Below are 19,615 nucleotides of genomic sequence, written 5' to 3' on the forward strand. Positions count from 1 at the left end.
TTCTCTCCTTCCCCTTCCCCCAATCTCCCCAACATCCTACTCCAACCAGTGTGGTTGCATTCAGAAAACAATTGCATTTGGTGACTAACAGTAGGATTTTATTTTGTTACAACTCCATTTCATAGTTTAAAAGCTATTAAATTAGGAAATGTGATTCATCAAAAGGTAATGCTTGCTAACTTTAAATTGATTCATAAATAATACTGAAAAATCAATATTACTAACTCATAAAATATTATTTTGGGAGTAATTATTCCATTTGTTAAACATTTTCATCATTAGTGATCTTTAGGATATAGACTTTTGAGTTCTCACTGTCTCTGACATCATTCTTTAATTGATTTATGTCTCCTTTTCTCTAATCTAGATAACTATTTTATATTTACCCTGATTCTTTACTGGAACTATAGAGGTACTCTGAGGAGAGATATCTATTAAAATGCATCTATTGTCAACATAACCTGTTATCTTTCAGTTATATCCTGTAAAGGAATAAAAACTAGAAGAAAATATACATTTACTGGCTCTTTTGTCACTTTTTTGAGGTATGTTTATGTTGTCCTATTTGTTAGTTGCCTGATTTCCAGGAGACACAACTATCCATGTATAGTACGTAACATGAAAGGGTTCATTAGTTACATATAGAAAGAAAAGGAGAAGAGTGGCCTTGCATTCCTTGAATAACATTTCTCAAAGGCTTTGCCTGTCCATGTTGGGTACATGGAAATTGTTCTCATACATCTTCTAGAGCAGTAGAGACTGAAAGTAACCTGCCTGGAATTATATATGCCAATTGTCTATGGCCAACAGGGCTAGAGCACTGAAGGACACTGAGATCAACAATTAATAAATGGGACCTCCTGAATCTGAGAAGCTTTTGCAAGGCAAAGGACACAGTCAACAAGACAAAACAACAGCCCACAGAATGGGAAAAGATATTCACCAACCACACATCTGAAAAAGGGTCGATCTCCAAGATTTACAAAGAACTCAAGAAGCAAGGCTCCAAAACACCAAAGGATCCAGTTAAAAAATGGGACACAAAGCTAAATAGAGAATTCTCAATAGAAGAATATAAAATGGCTGAGAGACACTTAAGAAAGTGCTCAACATCCTTAGCCATCAGGGAAATGCAAATTAAAATGACTCCATTGTGTAGATGTACCACATTTTCTCTATCCACTCTTCAGTTGAGGGGCATCCAGGTTCTGGCTATTACAAATAATACTGCTATGAACATAGTTGAGCAGATGTCCTTACTATGTTGATCCTACCAATCCAAGAGAATGGAGATTTTTCCATTTTCTGGTATCTTCTTTAATTTCTTTGTTTAAAGACTCAAAGTTCTTGTCATAAAGGTCTTTCACATGTTTGGTTAGAGTTACCCAATATTTTTGTTTGTGCCCTTTGTAAAATGTGATGTACCTCTGCTTTCTTTCTCAGCTCATTTATTGTCTACCATAGTAGGTTTACTGACTTTTTTTAGTTAATCTTGTATCCTGACACTTTGCTGAAGGTGTTTACCAGAGGAGGAGTTCCCTGGTAGAATTCTTAGGATGACTTACATAGACTATCATATGTACAAACAGTGAACTTTTTACTTTTTCCTTTCCAATTTGTATCCCCTTGATGTCCTTTTGCTGTTTTATTGCTCTAGCAAGAACTTGAAGTACAATATTGAAGAGATATGGAGAGAGTGGACAACCTTGTCTTGCTCCTGATTTTAGAGGAATTGCCTTGAGTTTCTCTCTATTTAGTGTGATGTTGGCTATCAGTTTGATATATATCGCCTTTATTATGTATAGTTATGTTCCTTTTATCCCTGATCTCTCCAAGACCTTTATCATGAAGGGGTGTTGGATTTTGTCAAAGGCTTTTCAACATCTAGTAAGATGATAATATGGTTTTTCTTTTTCAGATTGTTTACATGATGGATTACATTGATGGATTTTCATAAGTTGAACCATCCCTGCATTCCTGTGATAAAGCTTACTTGATCTTGGTGGATGATTTTTCTGATGTGTTTATGGATTCTATTTGCCAGTATTTTACTGAGTATTTTTCCATCAATGATCATGAGGGAGATTGGTCTGTATTTCAATATCTTAGTTATGTCTTTGTGTGGTTTGGTACTAAGGTAATTGTAGCCTGGTGGAAAGAGTTTGGCAGTGATCCTTCTTCTCTTGTGCAGAACAATTTGAAAAGTATTGTTATTAGCTCTTCCTTGAATTTCTGGTGGAATTCTGCACTGAAACCATCTGGCTTTGGACATAATTTTGTAGGGAGACTTTTGATGGCTGTTTCTATTTCTTCAGGGATTGTAAATCTATTTAAATTGCTTATCTGTTCTTGATTAAATTTTGTTAAGTGATATCTATCCAGAAAATTGTTCATTTCCTTTACATTTTCCAATTTTGTTGAGTGCAGGTTTTCAAAGTATGACCTGAATATTATCTGGTTTTCCCCAGTGTCCATTGTTATGTCGCCCTTTTCATTTCTGATTTTGTTAATTTGCATCTTCTGACTCTACGTTTTAATTAGTTTGGATAAAGGTTTGTATAACATGTTGATTTTCTCAAAGAACCAACTCTTTTTATTGATTCTTTGTATTGTTTTCTTTTTCTACTGTTTTAAATTTCAGCTCTCAATTTGATTATTTCCTGTATTCTACTCCTACTGAGTGAGTTTGCTTCTTTTTGTTCTATATCTTTCATGTGCTCTATTATTTCTCTATTGTGGCTATTCTCCAGTTTCTTCATGGGGGCACTTAGTGCGATGAACTTTCCTTTTAGGACTTCTTTAAGAGTGTCCCATAGGTTTGGATATATTATGCCTTCATTTTCATTGAATTATAGGAAGTCTTTGATTTCTTTCTTTATTTCTTCCTTTACCCAGGAGTGATGAAATTGCACATTGTTCAATTTCCACGAGTTTGTGAGGTTTCTGCAGTTTGAGTTGTTGTTGAATTCTAATTTTAGCCATGGTGGTTCGAGGTCTTCCCCCAAGAGCCCAGGCTGAGAGAGCATCCCTCCATGGAGGATCTCCACAGTCTGTCATTTCATCCAGGGCAGGTTCTAGGTCTTCCCCCAAGAGGCCAGGCTGAGAGAGCATCCCTCATTGTGGGATGTGCAGCCAAATTCTATTTGCATGCCAGGGATAAATACTACCCAAGGACCCAATTAAAAAGTGGGGGGCTGAACTAAATAGAGATTTCTCAATAGAGGTGACTAAAATGGCTGAGAGACACTTGAGAAAGTGCTCAACATCCTTAGCTATCAGGGAAATGCAAATCAAAACCCCTCTGAGATACCATCTCACTCCTGTAAGAATGGCTAAAATCATAAACACCAAGGACAATTTATGCTGGAGAGGATGCAGTAAAAGGGGAACACTCCTCCACTGCAGGTGGGAGTGCCAACTTTTACAGCCACTTTGGAAATCAATATGGAGATTCCTCAGAAAAATGTGAATAAACCTACCGCAAGACCCAGCAACTCCATTCTTAGGCATATATCCGAAAGATGCCCATTCATACAACAAGGATGTCTGTTCTACTATGTTCATAGCGGCATTATTTGTAATAGCCAGAACTTGGAAGCAACCTAGATGCCCCTCAACTGAAGAGTGGATAGAGAAAATGTGGTACATTTACACAATGGAGTACTATTCAGCAGAAAAAACAATGGAATCCTGAAATTTGTAGGCAAATGGATGGCACTAGAAGAAACCATCCTGAGCGAGGTAACCCAGTCACAAAAAGAGAAACATGGCATGTACTCTCTCATATATGGATTTTAGACCTAGATCTGGGGAGTTCCAGCCTACAGTCCAATGGCCAGATAGTCTAGGAAACAGAACCTTCATTCAGTGGCTGATGCAAGAAGAGGCAGACTCCCATGCCTAAGCACTGAGCTGAAGTCAAGGAATCCAGTGACAGAGAGGGAGGACTGATGAGCAAAGGCATTAAGACTGGGCTGGTTTAACCCCCAGAAACAGCTTACCTGACAAGGGTTAGCTCTTAAATCCCAGACTGATGCCTGGGAATCCAGCATGGGACTGATGAAGACCCCCTGAATGTGGGTGTCAGTGAGGAGGCCTAGGTAATCTATCGAGCCTTGGGTGGTAGATCAGTATTTATCCTGGGTATACAAATGGACTTTGCACTCCCATCCAACACTGAGAGATGCACTCACACCCTGAACTCTTGGGGGAGGTTCTAGGCCCTGCCCTGGATGAACTGACAGACTATGGACACTCCCATGGAGGGCCTCACCCTCCCTGGGGAAATGAGGGGTGATACTGCAACGATAAACGGCACACTTACTGAAAGTAAAACTAAGTATTTATTGTAGAAATTACTCACAAGATACCAAACAAGTAACCCAGATGAGCCCAGTAGTTTTCTGTGGCCAAAATCCGGAAAAAGAGACCAAGACTTCCGTTGTTCAGTCTTTTATACCTTCCCCCGTTATGCCCCCTAGCCATGCCCAAAAGTGGGCCTGGCTAGTGATGTAGTTCACCGCCTACGTACATATTCGTCTTTACGTCCATCCGTATATGTCTTTAGTCATGCCTAAAGTGGGTGTGGTTAGCAGTGTGGTAAACAGCTCTTTTATTACCTCATCTGTATGTGCCTCTAGTAAGTCACATGGTTAATGGTGGCATTGTTTTCCTCCTATAGAGGGGATATTGGGGGGGCTGGTGGGAGGGCATGGGAGGAGGGGAGGGAAACAGATAGGGACCTGGAATTGACATGTGAAGCAACCTTGTTTCTAATTTAAATTTAAATTTAAAAAATGAAATATATATATAAGTCATGGTGACCCGATAGGATACAGGAGGTTATTCCAATTTTTTTTTATTTGTTGATGTTTGCTATGTTACCCAATATATGGTTGATTTTAGAGAAGGTTCCATGTGGTGCTGAGAAGAAGGTATATTCTTTTGTGCATGCAGCAGAAGGATGGATTCTGTCTGCATATCCATTCTGTTAGCCTATGTCTTTTTACAGTCAAGACTATTGACATTAATTGATATTAGTGACCATTGGCTGTTAATTCTTGTTTATTTTGGGTGTGTTGTTGGTGATGGTTTGTGTGCAGATTACCACCCCCCCTATTTTTTTGGCTGTTGGTAAAGTGGGATTATCTATTACCTATGTTTTTGTGGGTATAGTTAACTGCTTTTGCAGTTTCCATTGAGAAGGGTGGTGTAATTTCAAATGTGGTGCCTTCATATGTTATTTGACCTTTTTCCTTTGCTGCTCTTAATGGTTTTTCTTTATTCTGTAAGTATGGTGTTTTGATTATGTGACTGACAAAGGAGACTTCTTTTTGTGGTCCAGCCTATTTGGCATTCTGTAAGCTTCTTGTACTTTCATAGGCATATCCTTTTTTAGGATGTGGAAGTTTTCTTCTGAGATTTTGTTGAATATGTTTTCTGTACCCTTGAGCTGTATTTCTTTACCTTGTTCTATGCCTATTATTCTTAAATTTGGCCTTTTTTGTGGTGTCCTATTTTTCCTGGATATTTTGTGCTAGGGATTTGTTGAACTTGAGATTTTCATTGGTCAATGATTGTATTTCCTCTCGTGAGTCTTCAACACCTGAGGGTCTCTCTTCCATCTTTTGTATTCTATTGGTTATATTTATATCTGTAGTTCTTGATAATTTACCAAGCTTTTCTCTTTCCAGCATCCCCCCATTCTGTGTTTTCTTTATTGTCCTATTTCATCTTTTCAGCCTTGATCTGTTTGAATTGTTTCTTTCACTTGTTTGTTTATTTTTGGCTTTTTTGTATTCTTTAAGGGATTTGTTTATTTCTTGAATTTCTTTGTCTTTTCATTTCCTCCATTTCCTATGTTTTTGCTTGTTTTTTCTTCCATTTCTTTAAGAGACTTTCTTGTTTACTTTTTGAGGGCATCCAATATCTTTATAAAATTGTTTTTAAGGTCCTTCTTTTCTGCTTCATCTAATGTGAGATGTTAATGCCTTGCTGGCGTGGAGTCCCTAGATTCTGGTGGTGTCATATTGGTCTTTATGCTGTTGAGTGTGTTCTTTTTTTCTTTTATATAACTTTCTACACATGTTACTCTCAGTTCCCTTTCCTTCCCCTGTCCTCCATTACTTCCCAACTCTGCATCCCACTCCATCTCCCTTCCACTCTCCAGGGAGGGTAAGGATTTTAAGAGTCTGTCATAAAATACTGGGCAGGGCCTATGCCCTCCTCCCCCATGTGTCCAGGCTGAGAGAGCATCCCTCCATGTGGAATCGGCTTCCAGAGTCCTTTTGTATGCCAGGAATAAATACTGATCTATTCTCCAAGGTCCCATAGATTACTGAGGCCTCTTCTCTGACACCCAGGTTTTGGGGGAGGGAGTATAAATCAGGAAGAAAACAAGGATGTCCACTCTCTCCATACCTCTTCAATATTGTACTGGAAGTTCTAGCTAGAGCAATAAAACAACAAAAGGAGATCACGGGGAAACAAATTGGAAAGGAAGACGTAAATCTTTCACTATTTGCAGATGATATGAGAGTTTATTTAAGTGACCCAAAGAATTCTACCACGGAACTCCTACAGCTGATAGCAAAGTGACAGGATACAAAATTAACTCAAAAAGTCAGTAGCCCTACTATATATAGACAATAAAGGGGATGAGAAAGAAATCAGAGAAATATCACCCTTTACAATAGCTATAAAATATCTTGGGTAAGTCTAACCAAACAGGTGAAAAACTTGGATGGCAAGAACTTCGAGTCTTTAAAGAAAGAGATTAAAGAAGATACCAGAAAATGGATAGATCTCCCATGCTCTTTGATAGGTAGTATCAACATAGTAAAAATGGCAATCTTACCAAAAGCAAACTAGAGATTCAATGCAATCCCTATCTAAATATCAGCACAATTTATCACAGAACTCGGAAAGGACAATTCTCAACTTTATAAGGAAAAACAAAATACCCAGGATAGCCAAAACAACGCTGACCCCCTGAGTGTGAGAGTCAGTGAGGAGGCCTGGGCAACCTATGGGGCCCTGGGCAGTAGATCAGTGTTTATCCCTGGCATACAAACAGACTTTGTGTGTCCATAACACAAAGAGAGATGCTCTCTCAGCCTGGACTCTTAGGAAAGTGCCTGGACCCTGCCATGAGTGAAATGACAGACTCTAGATATCCCCTATGTGGAAGGAAGAGGGGAGGGTAGGAGGCTGGGGGGGGGGATGGTGGGAGGGTACGGGAGGAGGGGAGGGAGAGGGAACTGGGATTGACATGTGAAGCAAGCTATTTAAAATTAAAGTAATAAAATAAATAAAATAAAATAAAAAAGCTATAACAAATATTAGGAGGACCTTGTGCAGATCTATGCATGCCCTGTGTTTGCTGTTTCAATATCTGTGCGTCCTCGTACACATGTTTAGTTGATTCAATGTGCCATGTTCTCCTCGTGTCCTCCATTCCATCTGAATCTTACTGTCTTTCCTTCCCTTCTTTCTCTGGGTTCCCAGAGCACCAAGCTCTGAGGCGAGGGACCCCATGGAGACTTCCAATTCTCAGCTCACCCTAGCACTGCAACAGGGTGTCAGCTTCTGCCCTTCTCTATTATGAGAAGTTCATTCTCTATTTTCAAGTTTTCCTTTATTCTTCTCCCTTCCCCTCCCCTCCCCCTTTCTCCCTTCCCATGGCCTTCCCTCCCATTTTTGTTTCCTTTCTTTTCCTCCAATTGATCTAGGTTTCTTGATGGAAAAGACAATGTTATGTATCCGGGAGACAGAGTAGAGCATAAGTTCAAGAAAGGCCTGCTTAATTATCAAAATTTAAGAGTCTATTTTCAGACATACTTAATGATTATATTGAGATGTACAGTCATTGTGAAAACTTTTAAAACGTGGTGGAGAATTCATCATAACCTAATTAGCCCAGTAACCTCAAATTCCTGATGAACTCTAATTAATCTTTGGAGGCTGAGGCACATATTGCTGTATTGCTATGTGGGTAATCTCAAAGGACTGTTGAGGAAACATGTATATTGAGTCCAATAGACACGTGGTATACATCAGAGAGCAAGGAAAACTTGTCTTATTCAGAAATTGGCCTTTCTAAATAAAGGTAAGCATAGATAGCCAAGCTTAACAAAGCAAGGTAGGCAGTCTATGTTTTTGGCTATAATTAACATAGGTCTGTGTGGACTCTAAAAGTATTGTTTTTATATACACACGTACATATCTTCCTTCTCAGTCAAAGCTCATTTGATGAGACACTTATTACTTATCTACAACTTTAAATTTTCTCTAATATCATACTATGAATATTCTCATTTACTTGGAGGAAATTATATGCACAGAACCTGTAACATTCTTGTGAATTTAGTTATTGTTTTACAGTTTGCTTCCCAGATATTCAAAATATGATGTTTTTATTTTTCCATATTGGTTTTGAAGTGCCAGAAGGTCCCATTAGTCCCACTAAATCAGAAGGACACCAATGAGTGAAGTAAAAGAGTGATGCTAAGGGGCTAGAAATGTCTTAATAAATCTTATTCTCTAACCCTTTTCATATGGGTAACATCTGCATAAACCATGCTATGATGAGTAAGATATATTCTGATAGATTATTCTCAATTGGAAGACTTGGTGTGATAAATTCTGAAATTTTTATGCGTATCACATCAAACACCATGGCAAAGAATAAAATGCTAACCAGTTGCATTATTTTACTCAATTCAAACACTGTAGTAAAATGTTCCATTTATGCATCGAAACTTTTGCTTGTTTTCAGACAGCTGGATAAAACATTATATTGAAGGTTGTATTCTAACTTTCCTTGGCGGTTTTTTTCATGTTTGTAGATATGAAATACAATGGTTTTAAGTCTCTGGATGCCCTCACATTAAAATCTGGACTCTTCCTCATGTTGTTCATCCACAACGTGAAAAACACCCCCATCATGTTCATATTCCCACACAACCTAAGGCAAGGTTGAAAAGGTGATTTTAGCATAAATAGTTTAAGACATTTTTAGTAATTAAAGAAGTAAATGTTAGCCAGCTCTAGCATGGCGTCAGTGAGAAAGAGAAGGGAGGACATAGTCATTCTCTTCTATTGGAGGTAATGGTTTAATGTTTGGGAGACATCCTTCTATTGGAGGTAATGGTTTAATGTTTGGGAGACATCCTTCTATTGGAGGTAATGGTTTAATGTTTGGGAGACATCCCTCCCTTTCTTCTTGAAAATAATGTTTTCATCCCGTGTATTCTGAAAAGTATTCCCCTCAGTCATCTCTTCTCATTTCCTTTCCATCTCCTCACAAACTGATTCTGCACCTTCTTTGTCCCTTTCTTTAGAAAACAAATGGGCAAAATATCAGAATAAAACAGACAGAAAGAGAAATGAAACAACAAAAGAATGAAATCACAAGAAACACACACATATGCCGATGGACAGACACACATGGTAAAAACACAGAATCAGAAACATTAACAGATGAGCAAAAGGCATGGTAAAAAAGCACCTAAATGCTAGGGGTTGATGGTGCATGTCTTTAATCCCAGTACTTGGGAGGCAGAGGCAGGCGGATATCTGTGAGTTTGAGGCCAGCCTGGTCTACAGAGTGAGTGCCAAGGTAGGCTCCAAAGCTACACAGAGAAACTCTGTCTTGAAAAAACAAAACAAAAAAAAGAGCCTCCAAACAAAGCACTATGAGACAGTTTATCTCCAAAATTACCCCGACTTCATTTTAGGCTGGCCATCTACTGCTGAACATGGAAACTGACTTAATGTGGTTTGTATTTCTAGTGAGGCACCACTGGAGAAAACTATTTTTTTATTTGCTAGGAGTCCAGAAACTTTTAATCAAGGAGATTCTGAGTTACATTATGAACTGAGCTGCTCAACAGGCAAGGCTGATCACTGTGAACTTCCTGCTTAGTTTGTGCTCCCCTTTTATCAATGAATGCAACAGGATTCTCATGCCCCTTATATAACTAGGGCACGAATGAAAGTGGTGGGAAATGGGAGTTAGAGTCATATACGGAATGTAGTAATAAATATGTTTATGCTTATAATTTGGAAGACTACGATATACTGCTGCTCATAAAAATATCATCATAGTACCTAACTTATGGAAAGATGATTTAATGTTTTAAATTTAATAGCAACTGTCTAATCTCTTAGTTTTTTTTTTTTTTTGGTTTTATGAGACAAGGTTTCTCTGTATTGTTTTGTAGGCTGTCGGCCCAGCCTGGCCTTGAACTCACAGAGATCCGCCTGCCTCTGCCTCCCAAGTGCTGGGATTAAAGGCATGCGCCACCACTGCCCGGCTCTAATCTCTTAGTGTATAGCAGTATATGAGGCAGAGAACTTAGAATAACACTCTAGACAGTTATCTGTTTTTTTGATTAAATTCAAATGGTGTCATTTATTTCATTCATGTATTTAATTTTTACTTTTGTCTTTGTTGAATTGACGGATCATTGCTTACTTTTTTAAATTGATTATATCACTAATCTGTGTTTTCATCACATCATGCTTTTCAGGTCCAATATTGTGGATTGCTTATTTCTCTTAATCTCTTATTGGGATTATCTCTAAACTGTGGGTTCCCTGCAATTTTCCACCCTGGTTTTCCTGTCTGTGCACATGGAGGTGGACAATCGCACCATCCTTACTGAATTCATCCTCCTGGGCTTCACAGAAGACCCCCACTGGCAGCTGATTCTATTCGGAATATTTCTATCCATCTACTTGATGACCTTGTCAGGTAACATGACCCTGATCATCCTAATTCGTATTGATTCTAGACTGCATACGCCCATGTACTTTTTTATAGGTGGTCTATCTTTTCTGGACTTCTGGTATAATTCTGTTTACATACCTAAAATCTTGGTCAATTGTATCTCAGAAGATAAGAGTATTTCCTTGGCTGGTTGTGGGGCTCAGTTTTTCTTTTCCTGTGTAGCAGCCTATACTGAGTGCTACCTGCTGGCAGCCATGGCCTATGACCGCCATGCTGCAATTTGTAGTCCATTGCTTTATTCAAGCATCATGTCAACTTCTCTCTGTACTGGGCTAGTGGCTGGATCCTATGTAGGAGGGATTCTGAATGCCATAGCCCACACTGCAAACACATTCAGGTTAAGTTTCTGTGGTAAAAATATTATTGATCACTTTTTCTGTGATGTGCTTCCATTGGTAAAAATGTCCTGTACAGACACTCGTGTCTATGTGAAAATACTTTCTAGTATGGTGGGCTTCACTGTGCTCTCTAGTATTCTTGCCATCCTCATTTCTTATTTCAACATCCTCCTGGCTATCTTGAGGATCCGCTCAGCCTCAGGAAGACGAAAGGCATTCTCTACCTGTGCCTCTCACCTGGTCTCTGTCACCCTCTTCTATGGCTCCTTGCTCTTCATGTATTCAAGGCCTAGTTCCAACTACTCCTTGCAGAGAGACAAAGTGGCTGCCATGTTCTACACCATCATCAATCCATTACTCAACCCTTTCATCTATAGTCTGAGAAACAAAGATGTTAAAGAAGCTTTTAAGAAGTTGATACAGAATATACAACAACTAACATGAAGTTTGTCTTTATATATTGTGGCTGTTTAAAAACTCACTTGTATACTTGTTTGTATGTATTTCTATCATAGTTAAAGTTGAAACAATGTTCTAACAGCCTTGAAAGCCTTGACAACCTTCTTCTCAATATGATTAATATATCCTAGCTACTTAACATTTTCCAAATACATAATAATGAATCTATTTGCAATACCATAGTTAACCAATAGCACCCCTTTTTTTTTGGTTGGGATATTATGGGAAAAGAATGAAATAAAAAGAGTCAGATTGTTTTCTCTCACTTAGTTTGACTTTGGAGTTTTGTATATTATCTGTATTAAATATGGAAATGATACAAAATGGTTAGACTGTATGAAATTTGTTCAAGGTTTTATGTATTAGTATTCTTAGTAAGATGCCTCTTAAATTTTTCCTATAACTGTAATTAAACAGATAAAATTTAATTATATAAAAATTCCATTTTCTGAACTAGGATATTAATACACAAGTTCTTAAGATATATTTTGTGTTAAATAACAATAAAGGTCTGGAGACATGACTCGGAGTTTAGAGCGTGTATTGCCCTTGCAGATGACTAGAGATCTGTGTCAGTACCCACAATAGGTGGTTCACAATTGCCTATAACTTAAGCTCCAGATAAATCTGATACCTCTGGCCTATATAAGCACATGTAAAAAAGTGCATATATCCACAAACACACAAACACAGACAACATATGTATAACTAAAAGCAAAACAAGTCTCTAAATAAGTACTGAAAAATACAATATTCTAAACCTGAGACCAAAAGCACATTTTAACATAACCTATGGGTGCAAATACTATTATTTATTATTTATTTTAATGTAAGACCTATTGAAATAAAATATCATATTAAACAGAAAAGGTGTAAATAAGATAACAAATATTCAACTGTGTTCTGACCCTATGGTTATTTTCTTTCTCCAGGTATTTTTTGTCAACTCACAGTCAAATGTCACAATTCAGGGACTCAGTTGATATTTTAGTTATTCCCTTTAACATTGCAATTGAAATATTCAAAATCATATACTTTGCAACAGAAGAGCCTAAAACTCAAGGTTGGAACTTTACTATTGGGAAGAAAATTGATGGTGTAAGAATTACCTAATCATGCTATGCAGTTAATTTTCAGTTCGTATTTTAGAAATGAAGTATTACATCATCCCACTCTTTGTAGTCAACCTTGGTTCTTCTTCTTCAAAGGTATATTATTACTCATTAGACACAGTATTACACAGTTCACATTGTAGTCGTGCCTATAATGATAATACAAAGGATGCAAGTAATGTCCTTCTTATTTAATATATTATCATATAAAAACTTTGAAAATATTGCTTTATTGCTTTATTTACCCTTATTGAAAATAGATTTTTCTTATATAATACATATACAACTTGTTTACATTTCCCCTCTTGTTACAATTCTCCCTCAGTTCCTCTCTACTGTCCCTCCCATCCATATCCACTCACTTTCTGTCTCTCATTAGAAAATAGCAGGCTTCTAAGAGATAACAACAAACATAGCAAAATAAAATATGATAAGATAAAGCAAAACCAGCATATCAAAGTTGGAAGAACAGAAGGAGTGATTGGTTCAGAATACCATGTGGAAATTTGATTACTTCTCTGTGGGGACACCAGACCTTGAGCAGAAACCCACTTCCCCTTTGGCCTGGGAGCAGGCAGCTGTGTAATGTTTACTGAAAACAATTCAGTGCTAAAGCTCTTGATGGGGCTCAGATAAGGGCTTGCTCACTGAAATACCATGCCTTTCACACCCCCTATGGCTAGATGCCTCTTCCTGTCCCCCCTGTGGTGTCTCCCCGATTCTGGGGCCGGAGATTAAACCACCAGCCAGGAGGGTGAGAAGGCTGGAAAGAATGGTATGTAGATGAATGGCTGAAGTCCTTAAAAAAGGGAAGCTCCTTTTTTCTTGGAGAGACTTCTCTCTCCTAAGCGGACTTGGAATCTCCTCCTAAGCTGACTTGGGAAGCATAAAGTTTTCTTAAAGCAACCGACCGGTCTCTGTGTCATCTATCCCGACCACCTCGCTACATTCTCGGATGCAGGCCGCACAGCAGGTGTGACACTTCTCCACAATGGAGGTAAGGGAGATAATATGTGCAGTATAGAGGATGCTTAAGGCATTTCTTAGTGTTGTCATATGCTATGATTAAAAACAAACAGTGGGTTCCCGGACAACCTCCAAAGCAATACAGAGAAACCCTGTCTGAAGAAAAAAATAAAAAAATAAAAATACTCAAAAAATAAATAAAAATAGATGAAAACAAATAAAGGAAGAAACAAGAGGTCAATTCAATCAGCTTTGTACTTAGTTCACTCTATCCAAACACTGAGAAAATAGCAAAAGTCCTTATTATACTTAAATAAAGGGAGACATATAAAATGACAAACATCAATGGCTGTACAATCTGCATTCCTTTTAGCAGTACAGGAATATTCCCTTTTCCCTAATGTGGTTCCCTAACTTACCTTCCATCTTTCTTGATCATACTTGTTTTAATGGCTATAATAACTGAATTTTTCTGATTTTAATATGCATTTCCCTGAGAGTAAACACATTTTTTATCTATCAACTGTTTCTATAAATTTTTGGGTTTAGAAGCTTTGAATTTGGTTGTTTGGTCCTCCTTTAATGGGGTTGTTTATTTCCTTGTCTCAATTCAATACTTGTCTTCTGCTTCATTTCTGTCCCACCATCTAGTAATTTTTTCTTAATTCCATTAACTGAAAATCCCTTTGTACTCAGTTGCTTTATGTTGTTGTGGTGACACATGTATATATCTTCTTCCTGCTGTAAAGATGCCATCAGAAAGAACCAGGTATACCATCTTCATTTCTTTATCACAAGAAATACATTGTAAAAAATAAAAGCACACAGCACTGAGGCTTTTATTTTATTAACCTATGTATAGAAATGGGAACAGCTCCAGTTTCAAAGTAAGCAAAATATTCAGTGGTAGTGTCAAGTGTCTTAATCCCTGTTACATTACCATGGTGAGACACCATGACAAGGCAACAGCATTTAATAGACAGACTTGCTGACAGTTTCAGAGGCTTAATCCATTGTCATCATTGAAGGACAGGGAGTAAGCATGGCAGGAAGTAGGCATGGTGCTAGAGAAGTACCTAAGAGCTACATCCTCATCTTCAAGCAGAGAGACAACTGGTTTTAGCATGGATATTTGACAGCTCAAAGCCCATTCCAAGTGACTTACTTCTGAAAACAAGGCCATACCTCCTAACCCTTCAAATCCTATAAAAAAATTCCACTCCATAGTCATTAATCACTCAAATATGTGAGCCTATGGGGGTGCATTCTTATTCAAACCACCAAATCGACCATGTCTCTTTGATTTAACACAGAAAATGCCCTGATGTATATTGACTGAGGAAATTATCTTGTAAATTTGAGTCTCTATGAAGAAATATGTGTGGTGAAAAGCTGTTGCAAATGTGCCCAACACTCTCAGGACCCTCCTTCTTCCAATCCAGGCAAGTGGTCAAAAGACAGAGCACAAATGGTCTTGTGGTGCTTGTCTCCAACTGATACACTTACAACAAAAGCCCTACATCTAAGGCTCAGGAAAACATTGTGGAAAAAGAGGTGGAAAGACAGTAAAAGCCTGAGGGGCAAGGATGTATGATGCAAGATTGTGTCTTCTGTATAGGGCTTTGGCCAGTATGGCTGCCTAATAAGATCCAAAAAATAACAACACTAATAACTATGTGGATGGGGAAAAGCTCACAAGACTTTAGCCCAATGGAAAGCTACAGGCAGTCAATGGCTACTGAGGGAGAGAAAATCAGTCTTCTCCAAGGACAGGTCCCCAGGTATGTTATCACATCCCAAGAGGTCAGCCATAAATAAGTATACATATTCAAAACACTAAATGAACTCAGTAGGTTGTATGTATATATGTATGAAACACACACACATGCACATGAAACAATAGTAATTAAAGAATAAAAGGTCATAAATCTGATAAGGAATGTTGGGGGTACTCAGAAAGAATTGGAGGGAAGAAAGGAAAATGGGGAAAAGATATAAACCTAATGCTCATATAAAATACTCAAAAAATAGCCAGGTGGTGGTGGCTCATGCTTTTAATCCTAGAACTAAGTAGGAAGAGGCAGGCAGATATCTGTGAGTTCAAGGCCAGCCTGGTCTACAGAGTGAAATTACAGCAACCCAATTACAGGCAGGATGACAAAATGCACATACCCTTCAGGAATGAAGGTATCTTCTCTCCATAAGAAAAAGAACCAAGGATGCTGAGGTGCTTGCTGAAAGCAAAGGAAATGCGTAATGTATAGTAGAGGAAGTAATTATAAATATCAGTTAATACCACATAACAAGCTACAGAAATGAGATTATAATCTACTTGAGTGTTCCTGTTCTATTTTGGTAAGAACATATACATATATATGTATATATAATGTGGGTTGGGCTTATAAATAAGTGCAAAAGAAAATGGGATATGATGTTAGGCATAATCATAATCATGATGACTTCTTTATTGTTTCCATTTGGAGTTTAAGCCTGGTATCAAGAAATATTATTGTATGTTAAGTCTACAAGGGGCAGGCTGGTAAAGGCTAATCTTCTGCAAGGGTTTGCATTAGATCTTCTGAATATATGTTATGGTTGTTAACAAAGGGAATTAGGATTTCCAACTATGAGAAATAAGAATATTGAATATTATAGAAAAGTATGTGATGAGAATAATGCAACAATATGAACAGACCAATTCAAGCATCCATCAGGAATGAATGAGAAAACAACCATCTGTTGTTATCGAATGCTGAGACAACAGAACCCAGTAGCATAATGAAGTAATGAGGAAACAGCAGTTCTGCGAGAAAAAAATATTCAGGATATTTGCATCTTTTGATTTCATATTATTTTTAAAAACCTAAAAATACCATTTTTCCATTGTATTTGACTTTTATGAAATCCACAGATATATGAACTAGGACTACTGTTTTATGAAAATGCTCTGTTGCTTCATTTAACTTCTGATAATTTTCCTTGCATAGAGAAACATGCATTTGTGTGTTATATCACATAAGCATCCTATTGCTCCACCACTCACACTGCAACTACTTATGCAACAGCTTGATGCAGGACAAGTTCATATTTAGATAAAAAGGTTACAATATGATAGTTTTGTGCAATCATACTTTGAGCCTACAAGTCAAAGGCATGAGCTTAGAGAATATAATAGTGTGTTACCTTATTGACATACATTTATAGGCTAATATCATCTCTAGCTGTAACAAGTATGTTTGATACCCTGCTTTTCAAGGCAGGCCTCTACTGTTGCTCATAAGTAGATTTCAGAGAAAGACTGAGGACATGTATGATATCCAAAATGAACGACAAACTTATTTTCATACAAAAATGTTATTTTTTCCTATTAATAGTTAACAATTTTAAAACACAAATTTTTTTCAAAGAAGAAAATACCTATAAGCACAACAATATTCATATCATCACACCAAAAAGTCCTGAAATGTACATTAATGTCACTTCTGTTCTGCAGATGACAACCATCTACTTCGACTTCAGGGACACTCAATTATTGGAGGTAATTTATGCTCATTATTACAAACCTATAGGTGGTGAGCCAATGCAGCCTAGTGGAGAACCTACTACTGCCACTTCCCTAAAGAAATATAATTTCTAACTGCCTTATAAATACTTATCCTTATGCCCAAAGATAAGTGTAGTTCTCAGTCATTCCCAACGAAGTTAGACATGTCATCATGTCAATAAAGCTCCTGTTATTCTTCATAGATTCTTGAGATTGCAGCTTAATTACATCATTTCCTTTTCCTTTTTCCTCCCTCAAAATTTTCCTCACCACTCCTCCTTGCTCTCTTTCAAGTCTGTGTTTTCTTTTTCCATTTATTCTTTTTAAAATTAATTTATACTTAAATTGAAAACAATCTTATTTTACATACCAATCCCAGTTCCCTCTCCCTCCTGTCCTCCCACTCCACTTAACACCTTCCAATCCCAACCCCATACACTTCTACTGGTATAAACACAAATATTTAGATAGAAATTTCACAGTATGTATGTTTTGGCTTTATCACATCCTTCTATAAAATGGCCATTGGAGTAGCTATGAAAAAAATAAAATTTCCCATCTCTCTGTAATGGTTGTTAGTTTTGTGTTTTTGTGAGACTCCAAATAGTGGCAGTGGGGGCTTTTTGACTTGTTTGCCTACTCTTGGAAGCCTGTTCCTCCTACTAGCTTCCCTCATCCACCCTGATATGCTTATTGGATCTTGTTATGCATTGTTTGGTTGTTATCCCTGGCAGGGCTCCTCTATCATGGAGGGAAATGTAGGAAAAGTGGATCTGGGTGAAATGGTAGGAAGGTGGATTAATGGGAGTAGTTGAGGGCGGAGTGACTGCAGTTGTGATGTATTGTATGAAATAGAAATAAATAAAAAGTAAACATTTCTAATAAAAAGATATGCTAGTTTTAAAAAGCCTAAAAACAAAAACAACCAACCAAACAAAAACTCTTACCAACCAACCAAACAAACTTAAAAATAAGCAGCTGGACACATCTGTGAGGAATTTTTCTTGGCTGTAATATTGGAGGTAGGAAACCTACTTTAAATCGAGATAATTTGATATTGGAAGACCCATCCTAAGTCAGGGCCACTCTTTTAATGTTATTCTATAGAAAAGGGCATGGTAGAAGGAAGCTTGTTTTCTCTACCAGTTTGCCCTTATTTTCCCTGACCTTTATCTTGAACTACTCCTTAACTGCTGTTAGAATCTACTCCTTCAGGATTCCAATGTGTTTGAAAACTGGTCTCTAGGACCTTCTTGGGACTCTAGCAACAGGTTGAGATATCCAGTCTTGTGGATTAAAAAAACTCCTGGATCCTTGAACTTTCCATCAGGGGATAGCTATTCTTGAACTATTTAGCCGACAGACTATAAGACGTTCTAATATATAGATATATTAGTTCACTCTATTAGTTTTGTTCCTTTATCCTGACTAATATATACCAAATTACCCTGTCTTATCAGTATAGTGAAATATCATGCTATATTCCATTACTGTGTATAATTACTACATATAAGTAGAAGAAAATTAATTATAAAAATGAGGAAAGAAGATATTTGTAAACCTGGAAGTCCTCACTAAAACATGACTGGAAGAGTACTTTTATCTTGGATTTTCTTTCTCTAATACTGCAAGCAAACAAATTTATGCTGTTGGAATCATCAGAACACAGTGTTTTGTAATACCTTTAAGCATCCTTGGGATCACCATCATTATCCCCACTTCACAACTTCAGCAACATAATAATAATAAACTTGATTGGATAATGTAGAACAAAAGGTAGGATCTACAACCCAATTTGTGAGAAACTGAAATCAAGACTGTGTACAAGGTCATATGCAAGATATTGGACTCGTCGTTTGATCTACTGATCATCATTCAATTTAAAGAACAAATTGAAAGTCCATATTTTGATATAAAATATCTCATAATAAAAAACTGGTGATTCATCAACTTCCCATTGTCAATCATGTCAGGAAAAAGCCTAAATGACTACTGTTGATTCCTTTCCTTCCAGCCACTGAACTCATCCTCTACAGAAACACAAGACAGACAGTCTAGTGGGAATAGCACAGGTAGTCATGAAACTACTATGGAGTTATTTTAGTCCTATTTCTTAGGGTAAATATATATATATATATATAAATTTAATTTCTTGATCACAGTATGGTTGAACCCAAAATATGTGCACCAAGATTGGGGATATAGTCCAGTGATAAATTTTTCACCTGGAATGCATAAGTGTATGAGTCAATCCTCAAAGCCATATTTTATATAAAATAATTTTATACAATATATTTTTATCATAATATTTCTCCTCACCAGTTTCTAACAGAGCCTCACTACCTCTCTAAATATCCGACTTTATGTTCTCTCTCTCAAAACTTTAAAAATAAATAATTAAAAT

General features: G+C 37.2%; 1 protein-coding gene across 1 annotated transcript; it reads left to right on the forward strand.

Annotated features, from left to right (window-relative positions):
* Positions 1-10,635: 10,635 nt before the first annotated feature.
* Positions 10,636-11,574, forward strand: LOC101838015 (olfactory receptor 9G4-like). Its single transcript, XM_005065063.4, has one exon. The coding sequence runs from the start codon at positions 10,636-10,638 to the stop codon at positions 11,572-11,574; it is 939 nt and encodes a 312-aa protein (XP_005065120.1).
* Positions 11,575-19,615: the final 8,041 nt, after the last annotated feature.

Source organism: Mesocricetus auratus, unplaced genomic scaffold, assembly GCF_017639785.1.
Source record: "Mesocricetus auratus isolate SY011 unplaced genomic scaffold, BCM_Maur_2.0 Super-Scaffold_100004, whole genome shotgun sequence".
NCBI lineage: Eukaryota > Metazoa > Chordata > Mammalia > Rodentia > Cricetidae > Mesocricetus > Mesocricetus auratus.